The sequence below is a fragment of the Balearica regulorum genome, chromosome 8 (assembly GCF_011004875.1).
Source record: "Balearica regulorum gibbericeps isolate bBalReg1 chromosome 8, bBalReg1.pri, whole genome shotgun sequence".
NCBI classification, from domain to species: domain Eukaryota; kingdom Metazoa; phylum Chordata; class Aves; order Gruiformes; family Gruidae; genus Balearica; species Balearica regulorum.
Genome location: NC_046191.1, coordinates 10702944 through 10721820, shown reverse-complemented (window position 1 = coordinate 10721820; position 18877 = coordinate 10702944). Strand labels below are relative to the sequence as shown.

At 45.0% G+C, this 18877-nt stretch overlaps 1 protein-coding gene across 2 annotated transcripts in view; it reads right to left on the bottom strand.

Annotated features, from left to right (window-relative positions):
• The window catches only part of PIK3R3 (phosphoinositide-3-kinase regulatory subunit 3), an 83023-nt gene that overhangs the window by 19361 nt on the left and 44785 nt on the right, over positions 1-18877 (bottom strand). Inside the window, exon 1 of one of the 2 annotated variants that reach the window (XM_010309574.2) lies at positions 13557-14444. The exons of the other annotated variant lie outside the window; for it this stretch is intronic. Coding sequence (XP_010307876.1) covers positions 13557-13662 — 106 coding nt within the window. The 5' untranslated portion in view covers positions 13663-14444. Of the gene's footprint in view, positions 1-13556; positions 14445-18877 lie in introns of those variants that run through there. 2 annotated transcript variants of the gene reach the window in all.

The window sequence follows — 18877 nt, the reverse complement described above, 5'->3', positions numbered from 1 at the left end:
GCAAGCAACAGGACAGACACAGCAGTTCTGAGTCTCATCGGTGTCTGCACACGGCAGTAAATCTGAGTTCAGAAAACCTGTAGATGTTCTGATCTACTTCAGATTCTTTCATAGATTCTAAGTCATCAAAAAGCGCATGAAGATTCGTGTAAAAACCACTCAACAGCATGGAGAGTTCTTAGAAAACTATACCAGCACCAGCAATTATTTCACTGGGTCCTGCAAGTTAAAGCTTGGACATATCAAAAACTTCAAGGTATTTTACAGGGTAAAAGCCTGTTTTACACTGGTAATAGGGGCTTTCCAGAAGAGGCTTTCAAGTATCTCTAGAGTACTTGAATACTTCTCTGGCCCTCCTTGAAAGATTAAGTCTTGCTCCTTTATATACTGTGGAATTAATTAGCAGCTTTGTTAGGGCTCACTCTAAAGCACTGGGCACAGAAGAGCAAACCAACAAAGACCAGAAAAGTAAGGAACAGGAGTTTGGCATGCGACACAGAGCACTAGACATTACACCAAGTGTCCTTACTACAGGTGGGTTGTTTTCCTTCTTTCCCTCAGTTGCGATCAGTTCTCACTATCAGGGGGCTGTCTGCAGAACTTCATTCTGCATGAGAAATTTGGAAGGAAATTCTTCCAGGGAGAAGAATAAGGCTTGGACCATTTCCTGCAAAACCTGACTCATGGAAGCCAGTCCTTTTCACAATAGACTTTTGAAAAATGCTTTTTAATAGCTTGCACATTTGAAAAATACAAAAGTATTTGCAAGGGTGGATCCTGTTTCCAGAGAGCTATGGATCTAATTTTTTACTTTCAATACTTTGAGCTCTTTGAATCATAATAGATTTTCCTGTCTTGGATACAGAACCAGGCCCTTGCTATTACTTTACCCAGTAGACTAACATGCCCATCCATTTCAGTGTTTCTTGGCTACCCCCTCAGCCTGATATGACTGTAGTCTGTACAAATGGAGAACTGAGCACGAAGGTAGTTTAAACCCCACAGCCCAGAACCTGTGATGACACAAGGGGAGCATTTTGTAACAGCACAGCCAGTCTGCTGTAACAGAACAGCTTCCACCCTACTGCTGCTCTCATAACACTGGCCCAATGGGTTAATAGAAGAGGCATCCTAAAATAGTTTTTACTAGTACCTATACGGTACTAACCACCCTGCTAGGAGAAATCCTGTGATGTTTCTATGAGAAGCTACGGAGAACCTTAAAGAGTCTCCAGATTTTTATTTAAATTCCAAAAAAATCCAGTCTAATATACCTTACTTGATGAACATTAGAGAGCTAAAATCCTACAGTAAAGTAAAATAAGGCTGGCTTGAAGTCAACAGAAATGCTTTCAAGAGCAGCCGTGTTTCTTTCCATGTCACTAGGTCCAATTCTGATCTAGCCACAGGCACAATCTTACTTTATCTCAAAACAAGCTCTGATTAGAGTGAACGATCCTGATAGTTTCTTGCCTCCTTTTTCCTGGGAGAGAAGGAACATTGATCTCAAGTGATTAACAGCACAATGGATCTATCTGTTCTAATGAAGGACTTGCTGTTAGCATCAGATACACAAGGATCCCTCCCTTACCATGTGTCTAGGACAGCTTTATGGCACAGATCTTTCCAAAACCCAAAAGGCAACAGCTCGGCTGCACCCTTCCACTCCTGCATGAGAGCATTCCCAAGATCAGGTTCAGCCCCGAGTGACCACCTGGCATGCACCAATGAGAGCAGACTGGCTCTCCCTCAAGCACTACCAGGCATCTCTGTTTTTCTTTCTTTAGCAACTCTAGTTCCCTCTTTCTAGCTTCCCCAAGCAGCCTAGCTCGAGCTAAATCCCAATCCCAGATCACTGTCACTTACAAGGGGGAAATAAAAAAGAGCTGGTGATGGAGCAGAGGTGGCGGCAGCCAATGCGGGCCGGGCCCGGGATCGGATGTTGCTGACGTCAGGCCCAGAAGGCTGCCGAGCCGGCTCCTGCAGGTAGCTTCAGCTGAGCTGCTCTGCGGAGCCGCAGCGCAGGTCCTTCGAGAGAAAAGCCTATTGATTAGACCTTGCCAAGGTAATTTTTTTGATGGTTTCTTGACTGCATAGAATTGCTTTTTAAAAAGGCTACTGAAGATTTAACCGACTTGATTCCCTGAAATTCAACACCACCTCCAACACCAAGACGACCAAGAAAGCTGGCAAGTGTCTGAAGTTTAGTACTATTGTATTTTTTTTAAATTAAAGTCTCTTGTAGAAAATAGTAGGCTATATTAATCCCAAATTTAACTTCAGCAAAGTACATTGTGACTTCCATGAGATATGCACTTCAGGTTTTGAATCAAAAACTTTACAAGTTTACACGATCTAAGAGCCACTGAGCCCTATGTGTGAGGGTTTTCAATGGCACTAATTCAGGAGGAGTGAAAAATGAAGAATGCCCTGGGTCTCCAAGTGCTACATCCCACACGGGATCCAGGCAAGCAGCCCATTTCTTCTCTGGCTACAGTATTTGCATACAAGATAAACCTGCCAGTTGATTAAACTCTAATTTGCAGTTTTAAGGCAGATGCCACTTAGTCTAAGAATGGCTCCATAACTTATTTCTTCCAGTATTTTCCAAGAGTTGCAGGCCAGATACTTAAAAGCATAGCAGGTTTAAATGCAGGATTAACTCTACCTTACTGTTACAAATAATCACAGCTACCAAGTACTCTGATAAACTCAATTTTAAGTCTTAGCACTTCCATGAGCTTGTTTACTAGCCTTCTTTCTGATGCTCTCAATCTATTCTCCCTGCACATTGTGACAAGCAGGAAAAAAGATCAGAGGATTTCTGCGATAGTTACCCAGCTTCAAAGAGGCTGATGTACAGTAGATACCCTACACACTGTAATATAAAGGTCTAGAAAGTGACATTACTATGGAAACATGCAAGTAATCCATGGTTAGGCCAACTAACATTTTAATGACATAGTCCTTAAGGACAGAAGGGTTTTCCCTCTGGAGGTATAGATGAAGACTTGTAATGAAAACATAGGCTAGCTTTTTTAAAAATAGTCTCCTCAATCTTGAACTGCTCTCTGTAGTCTTAGTCAATTTCTGAAACACTTTTCTCAATTGCTCTAACACTTTTAAGGTAAAGTCTCAAAATCTTCCCCTCCCTCAATAGTTCTGTACTTGTCCCTGCTGCACGAGATCCCTGCAAGACACTCAAGAAAAAAAAAAAAGCTGAACAAAGGTGCTTTTTGCACACCATTTCCATGAAATTGTGTACTACGTGTACAAGCCAGAGCAATAAGGCACCATGCATTTGCAGAGATTTTCCAGCTGACAAAGAGGAGGGTCGTGTGCACCTGCTGACAGCAGTTCATTCCCCACCACTGGCAGGTAAGTTATCTTGGCAGCTCCACATCTCAGGTCGTCAGTTCTCTTGCCAAGACCCCTTTCGCAAAGTACTGAGCACCAATGCCCTTCGAAGCTGCCCTTCCTCAAAGGGCAGCTAACACGCACTGAGAACTCCTCAAGGGACGGAGAAGGAAGCTACTCGATCGCATTATTGCGGGCCACAGAACCTCAGGCATGCTCACATTTTTGCTTTCCTCCCCCAAAACAGGCAAGATGCCAAAGAGTAAGCCATATTCAAAGAACCGAAGTCTTTCAATATCTCATTACAGAAAACAGCAGACAAGTTGGCAGAAAGCCAGGCAGGCTTCCAATGAAAACACTCCCATTATAGCTTTGCTTGTGTTTCTATGAACTTTCATAAAAACCAACACCTTTAAGAAATATTTCAGTTTTGATTAATTGGCTTTTTGATAAAGATCTGTTTTGTTTGAAAACTCCCCAGCTATCCAGTCCTCTCCCACACCTCCAACCACTGTTTCACCTCCTACAGCCTGCCAGACTTCTGCTGCACTCTGTTCTTCACGAGCATCCACAGCTACTGCACAGGTTAAAAGATTATCTGCTATGGGACACCCGCAGAATGGTAGACAACAACAGTGTGTGAAAAGAGGCTGGCTCAAATTCAGAACTCTTTTGGGCAGTTCACAAGCATCTCTCACTGTGTTGCAAGGCTTGTTAACTTCACGGACTGAAATGGAAGAAATGGAAGATGCTCACTGTCAGACAAATGGCACTGCGATCTTTGACTCCTGTATTATAAAGTAACACAGCGTCTCCTCTTCGTTCCAGCCTTTGCATGAAGTTGCAAAGCCAAAAACCCTCAACTTTTCAATTATTTTCACTACTCAATGAAAAACAGCTTTCCTTTCAACCCAGACCATAGCATAACAGCTGCAAAGCTACAGCAGCGTCAGAGGTTCCATGATCAACAGGGTTGAGATGACTGTCCCAAAGTTAACATGAGGAGGATAAAAAGGACAAGCCCTCTTCCACCTACCAAGCATAATTAACACACTATTAATAAGCTGGATACATTTCAGAACTTTTGCCATGTTTCATCACTCAAAGATTGTCACTACCCAGCATCACACGCTCATCTCACTTCAGGAACGAACAGCTTTATCTCCTAGCCAGAAAGCCCAGGCTTTCACCAACTCTTTGGATGAAAGTCCTCAGCAGATATTTTATTGTCTACGAAAATCTGAACTATTCAATACCAACAACTGTACTTTATAGTATCCAATGGCAGGTCTAGAAGACTATACGATAAAAGTAAATATAAAATGCAAGGAGCAAGTAAATTCTCCTTTTCACATATTAACTAAAGCAGTTCCTCATCTGCCTTCACAGAAGAAGTACCACAGCATGTTTTCTACCCCTCCACAGGTAGTCTTCAAATGGCTATTAAAAAATACTCTTTGGTCAATACATGGAAATTGATTTTTGTATAATAGCAAGGAAAACACAAAATTTAGAATAAGCACAGAGCTACAGTGATTGAGAACAAAGCACTAGCTTTTCATTGTGGAAGACGGAGAATGAAGTCAGACCCGAGCAGTGACACACTATGGCTAGGAGACTTAAAGCCAAAAGAAAAAGCCATTTTAAATAAAAAAGCCCAGGGCTGTTTTCCCCAGATATTTCAAAGACTAACCATCCATCCAGGCATCAGGTACAAACCTCATAGGAGAGCTAATTCACAGAAATAATCGGTGCTACTGAGAAGTTTACTGCACAAGAGCCTACTTATAATAATAATAATACAGCTGTAAATACATGTGACTCTTGCTGCTCTAAGCAGCCTTTTATTTCAGCTTACCACTAGCTCACATCTTTCAGAGCAGTATGTAAAACTGTTCCTTATACAGCACCTGTCCTTGCGCTATGTCAAACTATTTTCTAGTTACCAAAGTAGCAATATTTCAACACCGTCTAAATTGCTAACAGACAGCCATCTAAATCAAGATCAAAAGGTGCATTTCAAATCAACACTCCAGAAGAAATGTGAAGGTAGAAAAGTATTCAGAGGAAAATTGTTGTATGTTTTGTCACGCATCATCTTTTCTAAGAACCTTGATCTTGAAGGAAGCTCCACTGAGGCAGAAGTCCCAACCCATGCAGTCCTACACAGTGCCCTCAGCAGAAGCTGAGATTCAGAGCAGGCATGGAATAGTCTAGCCAGGGTCAGACTGCACGGCCATTGCTCATATCGAGATCTCAAGGTGTAACAAAAGAAGTGGATTCAATCCCCGCATGTAAGCATGCTGTGATCTTCAAAATATTTTAATGAAATCCATTTCACAGCAGCAGTTTGACTTCTTTCACTGTCCCAAAACTTATCAGAAAGACTGTACTGTACCCTTCGAAGTGGAAAGGCTCTTAAACATTCATCTCCTTGATTCAAATTTCTTTCTATCCTTCAGGAGACAGGTGATGAATCAGAGTAAAGATGCCACAAACACCAAAGACTTCTAATTTGACACTTGGGAGCAGTTCCTCAGAGGGCCAACAATCTATATTCCTATAATATCCCTGAGATGACTATACAGGGCAGTGCAGCATGAGTACCGACAGCCTGGGAAATTTAATTGCAATGTACAAATTTGGGTTTTGACAGACAACAGAATTTACATACACAATATTGCCAGTGAACCTTTCATCCATCTCTAAAACATTTTCCTGGGGCAGGTGTTGGAGTGTAAGCCCTAGTGCCCACATTCAAAGCAAAACACACTCAAACAGTGGGCTGTGTTCCCTCATTACAGCAATTTTTCTTTAGCTCCACTGCAGTAGCAGCTCTGGTTTTGGTTTGTTGGGGTGTTTTTGTGGGTTTTTTTTATTTTTTTTGAGGGGACAGAGGCATGGAAGGAAAGAATTAATCCAAGAGCAAAGATGATCATGTGCAGAATCAGATTTTAGCGTCTACAAAGGCTGAAATTTAGGATAAGGGTACAGAAGATAAAAACCCTGAAAAAATGGCCCCTGTGGATTTTTTTCTTTCATGGGGAAGATGAAGAAAGTAACAGAGAGTAAGTAGTAGCAGCTAATAGAATGAAATGGGAGGTCTATGTTTGGAAAGAGAAAACTGAGCTGAAGTACAAAAGCTCCAAAGTGACACCAAACCAAAACTCAAGTTATTCTGTAGTCAAAGAACACACAAGATAAAGGGGATATGGATTCATATGTTTTGGGTTTGGTTTCTTTTTTTATTTCATAGAATCATAGAATTGTTTGGGTTGAAAGGGACCTCAAAGATCATCTAGTTCCAACCCCCCTGCCATGGGCAGGGACACCCTCCACTAGACCAGGTTGCCCAAAGCCCCATCCAGCCTGGCCTTGAACACTTCCAGGGATGGGGCATCCACAGCTTCTCTGGGCAACCTGTGCCAGTGCCTCACCACCCTCACAGGGAAGAATTTCTTCCTAACATCTAACCTAAATCTACTCTCTGTTAGTTTAAAGCCATTACCCCTTGTCCTATCACTCCATGCCCTTGTAAAGGGTTGCTCTCCAGTTTTCTTGTAGGTCCCTTCAGGTACTGGAAGGCTGCTATCAGGTCTCCCCAGAGCCTTCTCTTCTCTAGGCTGAACAACCCCACCTCTCAGCCTGTCTTCATAGGAGAGGTGCTCCAGCCCTCTGATCATCTTCATGGCCTCCTCCTGACTTGCTCCAACAGGGCCATGTTCTTCTTACATTGACAGCCCCAGAGCTGAACACTGTACTCCAGGTGGGGTCCAAACTCAAATTTTTGTGCTGAGAAACACAACGTTTTTCAAGCCTTTGCTAAATAACTATGAGTCAGCCACAAGGATATCTGATATTAGAAGAAGTAGCATTCCTATGAACTATCATTAAAATAATGTTTTTCCAGTTCACAAAAACTGGTAGAGACCCTGGGCGACTGTTGGAAGCAGTCACAGGTTGAAGCAGTTGAAATATTTCATCTCCTTTTTCAAAGAGCACTGGATGGAAGGTAGCCATCTCAAGTGTGCTGCCGGACTCAAAGCCAGAGAAGAACCTGGATCCTGTTCAGCCACTGGAAAGCTTCAGAGTGCATTGTGCTTTGGCATCAGGATTCACCAGGCAGCTGGTGTCCAGCAGGGCAGCTGGGGTCCTTTTTGGAAAGGACTACAAAAGGCACCACTTACACTTTGCTTTTGAACTGTATGAATTCGTATAAAACTCCCTATATATAGCTGGTTTTCTCTCAGAAGAACTAGAGGAACTTAAGGTACTGGAATGTATTCACTGAAACACTGCAAAATCTTTGTCTATTGAGTGGAGGACAGCAAAGATGAAGGACAATGAAAAATCTCTTCTAAAGAGGTAACATCCCCTCACATTGTTTGGGGACCCAGCACCAGCTCACATGCTGTAGTTTAGATTATGTGGAGAAGCAAATTCTTGCTTACTTAGCTATTGTGCAGATTTTAACCTGTCAGAAGAAATGAGATAAAAAGCAGAAGAAAAAAAAGAAAATCTGACTCATTTCCATAGGGGCATTTAGTACACAAGCAGAGACTGTTCTTTAAGCATTACTCAGCAACCTACTTTGTGAAAATGAGTTTCAAAAAATCCAGCTAGAACACACCTATTGCTTTAATGGGGCCAAAGTTTTACAGCAACTTATTTCAACAGTTAACAGTATTTTTGACAATAACAAAGCCTAAGCTTTAAAACATACAGGAATGTCGATAAAAGTATGCTTTATGCTGCTGTTTCCAGTGTTCTCTAGTTCTCTGCCCAAAAAGTGACTCACTAAACAACCAACATGAGATGATGTAAGGCACCCAATTGCTTTTAGTACTGGGTGCAGATGTGTATGACCAGCTATGCCTCTCTGTTTTCCCAAGCTGTAGAGCAAAGATAAGGCCAAACAGCTTCATTCTGGAATAAGATATCACGCAGGCAAAGGCAGAAGTCAACTCTGCTGCTTGGGAAAATAGTATTCCCCAAAGGAAACTCCAAGAAGAGTCTTCTCCTTTTAAACAGGTGAGGTAGAAGGGAGCAACACAGTTATTAACTCCTGTCAGGTATAGGCATCATGCAATACACAAAATTGTTTGGAACAACAATTGCAGAAATAACATTTGCTGCAGGTTTTGCCTTCAAACATGTGGTGAAAAGCTTGGTTTCTTCTAAGAATGTTCTCCCATATTTTAGTTTGCATAAATCTACAGCTTTACAGAACACAGAGATGAACAACTCCCTTCACCAAGCTTTCCCTCCCCAACTATTTCTACATCCTCTGAAAGCCTACTGATAAAATTGTCAGCCTTTCTAAAGCAGGCTCTCCCATCTTAAGCAAAACATCATTTCACTTTATATTAATGATGCTATTTTTTGTGTTCACGTATTTAATTGAAAGCTGATGAGTGATATTCTTTAACAGTTAGAGCCATCAAAATGAAAACCAAATGCAAGGAATGCAAAAGCAAGCTTGAAATTGCAAACAGAAATAAAAAATGGTTACAGCAGTCATTAAACGCGAAGGCCAGTAGAGAAATCTAGGTGTAACAAAACCAGAATACAAGCATTCACATCACTGTCCTCACAGGAGCTGAGACTACAATTCAAACCATTTTCCAGGAGATGCAGAATAAAAGTGACTAAGCCTTATTTATGCCCTGCTCTACCCCAAAACAGTCTGCACAAACTTCCCTCTGTAATAAGGAAACTCTTAACTCCCAAGATCTGCATTTTTGGAAACGTGTGTTTCAGCAAGACTTAAATTTGCAACAAAGACAGTTGCTGCTACAGTGCTGCTGTCTTGATTACATGCACTAGTAGAACTACTTTTTTTTTTTTTTTTTTTTTTAAGATGTGTAAGAGCAAAACCTTTCTTTGATAAGCTTCTGGAGTCAGTTCAGATAAGCTGAAGGACAATACTGACAATGCTATTAAAATTTGCATCTGTTCTCCCACTGGAAAACTAGTCAGGCGTAGACACGCAGCGTTCACCTACATCTGGCTACCGCATACCACAAACCCCATCTGAGAAGCCACATTCAGTTTCCACTATAACATTGATAATGATACAGCACGACTGATATCCGAGTAAACACTGCCCTTGAGATCAGAACCCTATGTTTTCCCAATTACAATTATAGTATCATTCCCTTAAAACAAGGGTTGTCAAATTATATATGAGAAGAAAATAGAAACTATAATGAATAAATGCACTTTTTCCCTTGAATAGTTGTCTCATTCAAAGGGAGTGCTGCTTTTGCAAAGTAGACTAAACTAAGCGGCCTATAGTTTCTTGCTGCTGCCCCCCCCCATTATTAAAACATTTTGTAACAGTAGCATTGTTACAGCCGGTCTCAGCACACGAGGCAAGGAAGAGTAATATTCTCAAAAAAAGACAGTTGGATCAAGTTCTAAATGTAGTCGGTCATATTTGGGCCTAACAGGCTTCCAAGAGGTAGCTTTCACGTAGCTTTAGGACAAACACTTACTCTATTATCTGCTCATAAATAGACAGAGCCCATTCTGCATTAGTAAGCTTACTTTAAACTTGTGGTTTTCTTCATAACCCACACAAATGAAACTAACCTCTAATTTGTAGTTGAGCCAAATATCTTTGCTGACATCTGTGTCTGAAATCCCAGCGGAACACTCTTACTGATTTTCATCCAACTGTGACAAAATGTATTCAGTGATTACACATTTTATCATCAACACAACTGATAATATATCTCAGATCTACAGAGGGAAAGACATTACTTAGTCCTACTTACTAGGAGCGAGGTAATACATAGGTTGTTATGCTTTAAGTACTCTGGTAACTTTTGAAGTCAATTCAACGTCCTCTGTTCAAAAACTTAACTTACAGCAGTAACAACTTTTTTGCACATCAGAACAGATGTCATTAAAGAAAAACTAAATTCAATCCAGTATTCTATTTCCTTGTCTTTTCAGACACAAAACCCACAGCAAGAACAAACATGCAAGTGAATCCCTGACAGCCAGTTTCCTAATGCCAGAACCAGTATATGATGCTGCTATGGCCATAATACTCTAAATTAACCCTGATCAGAAAGTTTAGAAGCTACTGTGTTAGCTATATGCAACTGATAGTTCCAGTTTTGTCTTGAGTGATTTAGTTGCACCCAGTATTATTTGCCACATACAGATCCTACCTTATGCCAGTGATAGATTTTATTATGCCAAAAGCCATGCAAGCAGAAGGAAAAAGCATTAGGTAACAGGAGTCACCCTGCTGGTTGTCACCACTGCTGCTCCTGTGCTAGCAGTACTGCTGTAAGGCTCGCTTTGCAAGGCTAGCGGAACTGAATCCCTAGTTCCACCGCCCTATTTAGGAAAACTGTCCCGCTCTTATATTTAGGGATGGAGTCAAAGGTAGCAATCCCTTGTTGCCTGACCCTGCCTCTGCTGGAAAAAAACCCTCCTGCATGAGAGAAGCATCACCTTCATTATTATTTTTTGAACTTTTGACCAAGCTTTCTAGCAGAGAGGCTTCAGGACCTGCTCTGAGCATCCATTTACACCTACAAGCCCAGACAGAAAACACAAGCACAGTGATAAGCTGGTGCAGGTGCACTGAGGGCTGACAGAAGCTACGGCTGTGCTGCAGGCTGCATGCCATCACAGATTTTATTTCTGCGTTATTACTGGGCAACGCTAAGGTGGATATTGAGACAGCCTGCCAAGATAAATTAAAGGTCTACTGGCCCTTAACAAGAAACAGTATCCCCACCCTTGACTTAGAGGTTACTGGTGACACCACACATTATGTTCACCTTGCTTTTGTCTTCTGCCTGAAGTTTAGACATACTAAAATGTAATATCATGAGTAGTCTTGCATGATTTGAGACACTTGGCTCCCGGTATAAAGACCAACCAGGGATCTCTTCACGCAAGTTCTGTGAACAAAAGACCGTGCTGCCTCCTTTGGCAGCGGGGACACTCGCTGCATATTGTTAGTTTGTGCGCTGCTGAGAAAACATATTGCCACCATTCAGCTGCTCAGGCACTCCAGCCACCGCGCGGGGGAATGCTACACTGAAAACTTTCACAAATTTTTGTTGGAAGCGGGCCAAATGAAGTTGTGGTTGTTACTGGGTGCAAACGCAGTGACTTTATCTCAAGGCATGCTCAGTGTTTAAGTCTTCCAAATAAATTCCTCCACACTGCCCTTAGGGATGACCTATCATCCCAGACCAGAAAATGCTTTCTCACCCCACCTCTGGATGAGGAAAAAGCAAGCCACACTCTCCCTCCCTCCCTCCCTCCTCCTGCAATTTAAAAGTTATAGTTCTATGAAATCAGGACATACACATGGGGATCATCCCATGCGTCGTTTCCAGCTCTGGCTTTTCTAGTTTAAAAATATGAAAGGTTAAGTTCCTGAGCACTTCAGGGATCAGCGTGTAATATTAAGTCCTTTTGCTAACTGGCGTTTGGACTACGCAGAGCCTTGATCCCTGGCAATAGGGCTTCAATGATGGAAATATTGGCATTATTGATGACAGAAGCACAGCTTCTTAATGTAAACTTTGTAAGGCTGCATGGCTGAATTACTGCACAAATATCGCAAAGTTGTTTTCTGACCAGTTCAGTTAGGCCAGCCTCTTTTTAACAGCCTCCATGCACTAAGCCATTCAAGGGGCTTTATTTTTTTTAATGAAAAACCCCACACAATTGTTTTAAGCCACCTACAATGGAACTTGGGGTTTTGTTGCTTGATACAAGCAAATACAAATACTAAGCTCATGAACAGTTAAAATCAAAAACATTTACAAGAAAGATGCTGTCCAAAATTCACAGAAGCAGATAGATTTGACTGAACTTCATGCTTTCGTGAGTAACACCTAAAAATAGGTAGTATCAGCTAAGCAAGAATTTAATGAGCAGTGGCCAATATTGTGTGTCTGAGAGATCTGTCCCATTTTTAAACCATCAGAGTTACCAGAGGAAGTGAGTACAGGTCCTTGAGATCCGAAAATCTCAGGATGATCACCTCCTTAATTAAGTACCACCACATACCTAAGGGGAGGAAAAAAAGAGCTCACTGTGCTGAAACAAAGAGACTAAACCACACTTGGAGATACAAGCCACAATTCAAGCAGAGACTGAAAAGTGCATTTCAAAAGTCTAACAGTACATGCCACACAGAAGATATCACTTAGAAGCACTTATTTGCTATCAATTGCAGGCTAAGATTTTTGATGCATATTTTACTGTACCTTCTGGCTGTACAGATCAGAGACCTGAGAACATAAAGGCCCTTCAATTACCTTACTGCTCTCTCAGCCTGTTAGACTCTTAGAGGTATAGATACGGTTTCACCAGTACCCATTTATGCTTACTTTAATTCATTACCAAAGAAAGACTCAACCTCTTCTCTTTGTGAGCCTTCCCTCACTCTTCAGATATGAAAGAAACTTTCTGTACCATCTAAAAACTTCAGGCAAGCAAAGGGAAAACACATTTCTTCATTTTCAGCACTGGCAATCCATAGGGGGAAAAAAAAAAGTTGCATCAAAGCCTTTTGAACAAGGTTATTCAGCATTATCAAAGTAATGGTGCCTCCAGGGATGGATTCTAGCCTGTTCCCAAGTATTATCCCCCCCAGCACCAAAACCCAGCGACAACACACACCTCATCTGTCAATGCTGGAATAGAGCTGGCGAGAAAAGGGTCTCAGAGACTGTAAAAGCGATTAAACTGGAACTGAATGGAGGTAGGTAAATCACTACCATCAAAGTGTTACAGGCACATAAAGGCACACAGGTGAAGAGGCTAATAAAAACGCTCCTCTAGAAGTGAATACAGCCAAAATATACGGTTTTCAATAAAGGCTTAAAAAAAGGAGACTCAGGAGAGGGGCTGCAAGCAGCTCTCCTCCTGCCTCCTTCCACCTCCCAAAAGGCACCACAAATTGCAGTTATCCTCCCACCTCCCCCAAAAACAGTATTAAAATACTTTTGCCCAGGAGACAACAGGTTCAAGTCCCTGAAAAGTTTACACAAAGCTGAACTACAGATTTTTTTTTTTCCTCCCCCTCTGCAGATTCCCCCTCCTTTTTCAAACAGGAAAAGTCTGCAAGAAGGAGGGAGGACGGGCAGGGAAGAGAAGGCAGGAATGAAAGGCAGCCCCGACCCGCTGCGAGGGGTGCACAGGCTTCGGCTCCCTACCTGGAGGGTCCATTTCAATGTAAAATATCAGCTCAGTGGAATAGGGCATCATCACTTCCCTCCAGTCCGTGTCATCGCGGTCCATATCCCACACCGTGTTGTACATCGCGACAGTCAAGTCCCGGCAGGTTTATAAATAAGAGATTGGTTTTCTCGGCTTTTAATGGAGAAGGGGGGAAAAAAAAGGGGGGGGGGGGGGGAAAGCCAAGAAGAATCCACTTCGCTCTAAAAAAAAAGCACTTCTCGCAAAAAAAAAAAAAAAAAAATTAAAAATCGCAAAATTAAACTTAACTAAAAAAACCCCACCACACAAGCCACCTCAGCAGCTGCCCTGCAGGAACTAAGATAGGTAGTTATATATATAATATATAGAGTGCTTCTTTTTGTTTAAAAAGACACCTTTCCACAGAAAAGCCACTTTCCCGAATTGTCGCTAAAAATCGCCATTTTCGGGGTATTTTTGAAAGGGCTGAAATAAAAACAAAACCCCCACACAAAAAGGGGGGTGGGGGGGAAGGAGAAGGTGGGAAGAAGCGGATAAAAAGGGGCGATTTCGGTCTCTGGATGAATTCTTTCCGCCGGCGGAGGAGAAAGGAGCGGACGGCGGGCAACAATAACGGCGGGCGCGGAGCGCGAGCGGGGCGGGCAGCGCTGGGGGCCGCTCGGCCCGCGGTCCCCGCCGGCTCGGTTCAGCTCAGCGCTGGGCGGACAGCCCTCGGCGGCGTCGCCCGCTGTGCCCAGCTGGCAGCCCCGCACAGCGCAGGCGGCAGCGCCGGGCGGCTCCGGCAGGTCGCAGCCCCGGGCTCTCTGCGGTGCTGCCGGCCCCGCTAGGTTTCATTTTAAGAGGCTCTGAGGGGCCCAACCGTCGCCAACCGCCTCTTGCCGAGGACGAGGCCACGCCCCCCGACGCCGCGCAGGAGGGGCCCCAGGGGCGGGGCTTCGCGCCGGCTTTTTAACCCCTTCGGGGAGGACCGGGGGGGGGGGGGGCTGTGCGAGCGGGCGCTTCCACGAGGCAGAGGAGGGTGTGAGCAAAAAAAAAAAAGGAAAAGGAGGAAACGTCTCTCTTCGCGCCGCAGAGACATGTCCAGAAAGAAAGCTTGGCACAAAACAAAAATCTATTTCCCCACTTTCTTAACTTTTCGCCACTTCGGCCGCCTCTCTCGCCGCCTTTTCCTAGCGACTCCCCCCCTCTTTTCTGAGGCGAGCAGGGGAGGTGGTAGGTCCCTCGGCTGGCCTGTCGCCAAGGGGCTGCTGCCGCGGAGCACGCGCGGGGGGCGGGGGGAGTCGAGCCCAGTTGCCAGAGCTGCTGTCTTTGTCTGAGCGAGCAGGGAGCGTCGGGATTGGCAGAGAGCTCCGGCCGGCTCACCCAATCAGCTGGCGGCGAAGCCGGCCGGCTCGATGGTGATTGGCTGCGAGCCCCAGTTACTAAGCGGGACAAAGAAAGGCGAGCGCTGAGGCGGAGAGGGGGGACGGGGCTGAGGGGCCGAGCGGGCAGGCACTGGCGGACCCGGGCCCCGCAGCTCGGCCGGGGCAGCCCCCGGGCTGGGCAGTGCGCCCCGCGCTGCAGCCGGCCCCGACGCTACCGGTGGGGCAAACGGCCCCTGCCCACACGGACGGGGTGTGTGTGCATGCCCCCCCGAGCCGGTCCCCGCAGCGCCGGGCCTACCTGCTACCCTCCAGCCAGGGCCGGGCCCCCTTTGGGGATGGGCTCTGTGGGAGAGGGCCGCGGCCCAGGCCCAGCGGGCCCTTCGCAGGTAGAGCCGCTGTCCCTATCCCCGGCAGGGGCCTGAGCTGGCCGACCCCACCGCACCACCCCCAAGCTGCCTGCCCTGCTGCTGCTGCCAGAAACACGGGCTCTCCTCCCCGCCGTACTTCCGCAGATCCCTGGCAGCTGCCTGCTGTGTATTCCAAATGATAACCTGAACGTTTCAGAGGGCATCATAACCGTTCAGTAACTATAGAGTGTAACCCTCAGGAAAACCCAACACTCTTAATAGCTACATAACCAGAGGAAAAAAAGCAGAGGAAAAGGCACCAAACCGGATGGCTACCTCTCACAAGCCTTGGGATAAATCTGAGCTGCAAACACACCTGGAACTGAACCTCAGCCTGCCTGCCAGCCATATCCCAATGGCCAGACCCTGAGCCCGCAGCCCACAAGCACTGTTGGGAGGCAGAAATGCAGCCAGCTCGGCAGTCAGCCTTGGTCTTAGCACGGTGAAGTATCCTAAAAGAAAGGCAAAATGACAGCTGTTGAGAAATTAAGAAAAAGCCCTTTCCGGAGACTTCCAACCAATAACACAGGCACAAGGATGGATGAGCACCTTGATCTGCTGTGGAGATGTCAGGGAACATTAGAAAACCCAGCATTGAAGTTGTCTGCTTTATTTGCACATAGAAGCATGGAAGACTAAGTTGTGACTAATTTCTCCTGCTTTAGCACTAGGTAGACAGCTCCTGAAAACATACTCCTGGCTTAGGTGAACTGGAGGATGACTGCAACATTGAATAACTGAAAAGCTATACCCTACGTAAGAGTATGTGGGAAGAGCTGGGTGCAGAGGATCTGAAGTTTACCGATGTATCACAACTTCCATGCCAAGCAACTGAGAGCAGTGCTGTTCTAGTAATAGAGCTCCTTGAGGGATGGACAGCTGCAGAGGAGCACAGAGCTTTGATTCAAATAACTTACTGTAGATAAATTAATTTTATATCCCCATCCATAAACTCTGATTAATCCGTGATAAGCAGATATGATTCCTTTTTCTAATTTTTAAATTAAATTTCTTGGGCCGATACAATATATCAGCTCGAGCTTGCTCAAAGTGAAGTGTCCTCCTTGGAAGCACCCCCCTCTCCCCCAGTGATATTTAAGTTGGTACCATGGGCACAAACCATCTGCTGGCGGTGCGTGGGGCAGGGCTGCTCAGCCCCATGAGGGTTGGGCGGTGGGTGCAGGTGGAGGTTTGAACACTGCTTTGCAGACCCTCCAGAGCTGAGAAATGGGACTGCTGTCCCTACAGCAGCCCCCAAAACATGGATTAGCAGCTCTGGCAGGAGGAGGGGAGGAGGAGGCAGGCTAGGGTTGAAATTCATTTTCCCCCTTCCTGCACCTCATTATAAGTTCCACCCACATAAGACCTAATTACTTGGCTTTTATGCTGGCAAAGTAGATTTCATCCTTGCTGTTTCCCATGGTGGTTGCCTTCATTTTCATGGCGGCACTGATGGTTACAGCTTATTGATGTTTTCACTTTAGTGATTTAAAGCCGAATACATTTTGTTATTAGCACTGGTTTCTCTCATTGCTGCTTTAATCAAAGATGCAATTTAAGGCAAAGGATTGTGTGTAATGGTAAACAGTAGGATAATGCCTTGAGAGAACAGAATATTAATGTGTTTTTATTTCTCAAAACTGTGCTTATAAAATATCCAGGATTACTTGGCTCCCAACACACATGCGCATGGGGTGCTCCCTTTCCTACCCCACTGCCTGCCTTGCAATAGGGGCAAATGGTTGCATGCATATGCGTGCCGAGGGGGGAGAGAAAGGCACATGTGCTGCCTTACACACTGCAAAATCCCCTCTGCCTGTGTGTCTGTCATCAATGGGCACAAAATCTGAGCATCCAGCACCATGGCAGTGCCCTCAGAGAACAGAAACAAAACTGGGAGCAAGCTGAGTGCTCGGGGATGCTCGAGGTCTGGCTGAGCACTAGATCACCCCAAGTTGGGAAAAGCTGCATTCAAACACTGAAATAAAATAATGATGATAATGACAATGCTTGAGCAGGGGGCACAGTGCTCGAGAAAGGGTCCTGGTGCCCCACGCTAAGGCTGAAAGACAAGAAGCAAGCACAATGTCTGCTGCCTCCCCGTTGTCCCCGTGTCGACAGCCATGCATTCGCTCGCTTTCATTTCCTTGGATCTGACAATTTGCATTTCAAGGCAAGATTAAATATTGAAGTTTTGAGCGCTTCCATGTGCTTCACAAGGAGCCGAACGGACCCACGCTGGAACCGGCTAACACAGAAAAGCCATTTGTGCCAAACTGCTTGGTTTCCTCTTTGCCGAGCCATGATAATGTGATATCCGACAGCTGAATGTAGGCCACAACAGGCTTTTATAGTTGGAGGGGTGGAGGAGGGAGGGGGGCTGAATCCACAGTGCTGCCAGCCAAATGCACTGAAATGATGAGAGATTTTTGGGGCTGGCTGGAGACTCCTGGCCACTCCTGAGAGCCAAATATTAGCTTCACTGTTAGCACAAGCTCAGGGTCTCGCTGGAGGGGAGCTTGTAGAAGGTAGAGCTGTGTTCACGTTGGAAAGGACGACTCCCTGCCCGGCAGTAAATGCTACGCAAAATTACTGGCAGTGCACTGCACAGACACCGGGATTTGTGGAGTATCTGCCATAATTGGTGGCCACCTTCCCACGGGGGCAGCCGCATCTTGCAAGTAACAGCACGAGAACAACCAGTTGCGGCGGTTGGGTTTAGTTAACAGATTATTCCTGCCTGTTTCTCACCTCCTGGTGATGAGGAGACGAGGGAAGGCAGGAGGGTTAGTCTGCTTTGGCTCACACTGCCACCGGGGTCTCAGCACGGCTCAGCGTGCTGCAAGCCAAACCTGGAGCTTGCTGGCAGAAGAAGTGGTGGGAAAGGCAGAGGTTCATCCTGTCTTCCTGAACCAGAGCGGTGCTGGCAGCACGGGGACGGTGCAAGCACTGTCCGTCCCTTGAATTGTACAATCTGAGCCCCGAAAATACCCCAGGACCACGAAGCATTTGCCACCAGATTAAGAGTATTAACCCCTGTGGGGGTGAAGGAGCAGCAGTTTCCCTCCCCGCATACTCCTGCACCTTCATGTGAAATGTAATGGGTGGTTTTAAAAAAGAATTTGCTTCCTCCTCTGTGCTTTAGAGTAATTTTATGTCCTAATAGACTGCAAAACAGTTGCCTTGCTCCACCCCAGATGCGGCCGCATTTCTGTGGTGAAGAAAAACTCTGGCAAGTGTGCCGAAATCGGGTGCTTTGGTTTGAAAATTACACATTGCATTAAAAACCTGTATTAAAGAATAATATGCGGTCCGCAAAAGCATTCAAATGAAACACTTCAGTGTTAGGAAGTGTCTTATTTACCGCTGTCGGAGCAGCCCTCTTCCACACAAGAAGGAAAGAGATTGAAATAGGGGCTCACCTAGAGGTCGTAGCACAATACATGCACACGGAGTTGAGTGTGCGAGGAATCATACATTAGGCATTTCCTAACTTAAAAGCATTTGGCTTTGCATTGTAAACAACATTCTTTTAACATAGGAAAT